At 32.4% G+C, this 2,807-nt stretch overlaps 2 protein-coding genes across 2 annotated transcripts; both read left to right on the top strand.

Annotated features, from left to right (window-relative positions):
* Positions 1–403: 403 nt before the first annotated feature.
* Tsp_06083 (hypothetical protein) lies at positions 404–1,048 on the top strand (the record flags this gene model as incomplete). The annotated part of the gene is made up of 3 exons (XM_003380324.1): positions 404–469; positions 547–587; positions 896–1,048. Coding segments are annotated over 3 exons (260 nt in total), but the record flags the coding sequence as incomplete, so codon positions are not given.
* A 286-nt stretch (positions 1,049–1,334) lies between these two features.
* Positions 1,335–2,767, top strand: Tsp_06084 (putative cation efflux system protein). The gene is made up of 4 exons (XM_003380323.1): positions 1,335–1,454; positions 1,498–1,568; positions 2,426–2,493; positions 2,709–2,767. Exons 1-4 carry the CDS (start codon positions 1,335–1,337, stop codon positions 2,765–2,767), a joined length of 318 nt encoding a protein of 105 aa, XP_003380371.1.
* The last annotated feature ends 40 nt before the right edge of the window (positions 2,768–2,807 follow it).

Raw genomic sequence — 2,807 nt, 5'->3', positions numbered from 1 at the left:
CTTCAACACCATCCATGAATAACTGGTAAGTTGGTTTTGGTATTTTGGTGGTGGCATGCTATGCTTGTTACTTTACATATATGGTGAATGGAAACTGGCTGGTGTCTTTCTAGTGTTATTATTGCTAAGTTTTAGATACATCAGATGCTGAAGACGAAGAAGTATCTATTTCTGTTTTTTATTTATGGACGACTGCATTAATATAATTCACTTTTAGAATTTACATTATTTTTTATTCATATCAATGAATATAAAAAATCCCATCATGGGAAGATGATGCCACTTTGCTTCGTAATTATTTTCATCTGCTGTTTATTTGCAATCTTGTTTATTCCCGTGAAATTTCAATAAAAATGATGGCCAACAAGCAGCTGCGCAAAATGATTATTTGCGAGATATTTAGATTGCAAGTTAGCAGCGACATCAGCAGCACGTCTGTTATTGTATTCGTACGTGCAACGTAATGTAAGTAATATTGTAGATTGGTTGCTTTTGATTTTAGTAAATTTGAAATTTGAATTTTACATTAGAAATATAGATTTTTAGATGTGCAAGATAATACAACGCAATATCTGGAAAGAGTGTGGGTAAAAAATATTCTGTTTACATTACACTACTTATTAAATAATTTCAACTTTCTTAATTTTTTTTGAATTGTCTTCATTGGTATATCATCAAGTACGTAATGCGACTTTATTTATTTCTGTTCTATATCTTACGTTGCGTGCGCTTCATATGAAGTCAGGATAGCGGTTGAAATGATACTTATGAGAAACAGCCATATTATAAAAAGTGATTGAAGCCGAATAACAGTGCATCACGATGATATTTGAATTTCATTCATTTTGTAATCCAATGTTTTATTTCGCTGTGTTATTTAGTATCTATTTTTTAGTTCGACTATTGCTCTGTTCATGTTTCTACCGTGATCAGTCATGTGTCTCAACAGTTCCGCTTTCTTCTTTTCTTCATCGTCACAGTAAGAATGAATTTTATGCACTTCGTTATAGCAACGGGTTGTGTCAGGGCAGTGGAACTATTTCTATGAACTTGAATATCTTTCTCTAATGGTGGTTCAGGTTTCCCTCAATGGATTGAAAAGATGTACAAAAATCTGTGAGTAATTTTGTATCTGTAATCTGTTACTATTATTAATGTCTTCTAATTCTGCTTATACTGTATTCTTCTTGTGATCGAATTAAATAGTGTATATCAACATAATTAAAACGTTTTGGAATTCCTGTTGTTCTTGCCAACATGGTATGTCACCTTTATCTCAATGCGTTCTAAATGTGCGATCACAAAAATAAGTACACATTTTGCCCATTATAGGAATGGATTACATCATCAACATCGAGCAGATATACGTTCATACTCCTGCGTTAGTTTATGTTGACTTAATGGCGTTACTCAGTATTGGTCCAGAAATCTGTGTGGCTTCGCTTATCACAGGGGTACGGTATAATTAAATAATGATTGTAATAGTAGCATATATAGTCGATTTGCGCTGGTTTTCGGATACCTCACACAAGTCTGGTAGTGCGTGTTGCCATCACTGCGTTTGGTGAGTATTTTTGTATAGTATTATGTGAGTAGGTAAGTTTTAGTATTTTGTAAGTAGAGATTTTGTTTTTTATTGATGAGTGATAGTGTTCATTCACACTGCGGTGTTGCTTATCACATGCTTAGGATGTTTAATTGAAAATTTCAGCGCGTAACTGTTGAGATGCTTGCATCCTGAAAGACAAGTGTTGTATGACTAGCAAGTAATTTTTCTACAAATTTGTATACTTAGTAATTAAGAAATAACGATGCACTGTTATTTGTCTTCTATTGATTTTTTATAATATGGCTGTTTTATATCAGTTTTGTTTAACATGCTTTACTTTTGTGCACACTTGTTTTGCAAATATTTTTAGAATCAAATTAAGTTTAGATATAGATGAATGAAATTGCTGCATTCTTTGGTAACTATCCGTTATTGAACATGTGGATTTTTTTACAAAGATTCGTAATCACGTCGATAAATACGTCATCACAGCACTACTGTATGTTGTAAAGTGTAAATTTTATCGTTTTAGTTTTTCAGGTTATAATTTTGCTTTTCATAATTTTTTCATAATTGCTTTTTATAATTTTTATAATTATTGTTTGGTACTAGTGTTTCCTAGATTTTAGTGTAAATCTAAGTCTAAAAAGACAAGGAAGCTATGGGTAAGTAGGTCTAAAAAGACAAGGTAAGTAGTATAATAGTTAAGGGTAAGTCAGGTAAGAATAGATATATAAATATAAATGAAAAAATAGATGAAAAAATAAGAATAGATGTATAAAAAAGAAGTATAAATGTGAACGTGAGTACAGCATCGGTGAAGGCAGGTAGTGTTTAGGGTGAAGGTAAGTATAAGTGTGAAGGTAAGTAGTTTAGGGTGAAGGTAAGTATAAGTGTGAAGATGAGTACTGCGTCGGTGAAGGTAAGTAGTGTTCAGGGTGAAGGTAAGTATAGTAAAGGCACATACATAGGTTTATGAAGTGTAATGGAATGTAAATATTAAAATTAAATTTTAAAAAGCCTGAGGCTATTTATTTCATAAAATATGCAAATTTTTAATAGCCTATGGGTAATATGCAAATTTTTATTTGCCCTAAGGCTACGCCTAAGGCTATGCCTCAAGCAAGATTCTGAAAATTTCGAATTTTTTAAAATATAGCCCCCTCTTTCCCCTCAGGCTATGCCCCAGGGCTACCAACAACTTGCACAGGCCCTTAAGCGTTTCTCCATTCAATATATAGTACAAAACTTGTCCTAA

The sequence above is a fragment of the Trichinella spiralis genome, assembly GCF_000181795.1.
Source record: "Trichinella spiralis strain ISS 195 chromosome Unknown Scfld2, whole genome shotgun sequence".
In the NCBI taxonomy this organism is placed as follows: Eukaryota; Metazoa; Nematoda; class Enoplea; order Trichinellida; family Trichinellidae; genus Trichinella; species Trichinella spiralis.
This window is presented reverse-complemented; position numbering and strand designations above follow the sequence as displayed.

Bases quoted from the DNA above. Each gene is read 5' to 3' on its own strand.
- Tsp_06084 (XM_003380323.1), top strand. From the start codon at position 1,335: ATGGATTACATCATCAACATCGAGCAGATATACGTTCATACTCCTGCG. The intron at 1,455-1,497 runs GTACGGTATAAT...TAGCATATATAG, and splicing joins TGGCTTCGCTTATCACAGGG to TCGATTTGCGCTGGTTTTCG. The intron at 1,569-2,425 runs GTATTTTTGTAT...TAAGTAGTTTAG, and splicing joins GCCATCACTGCGTTTGGTGA to GGTGAAGGTAAGTATAAGTG.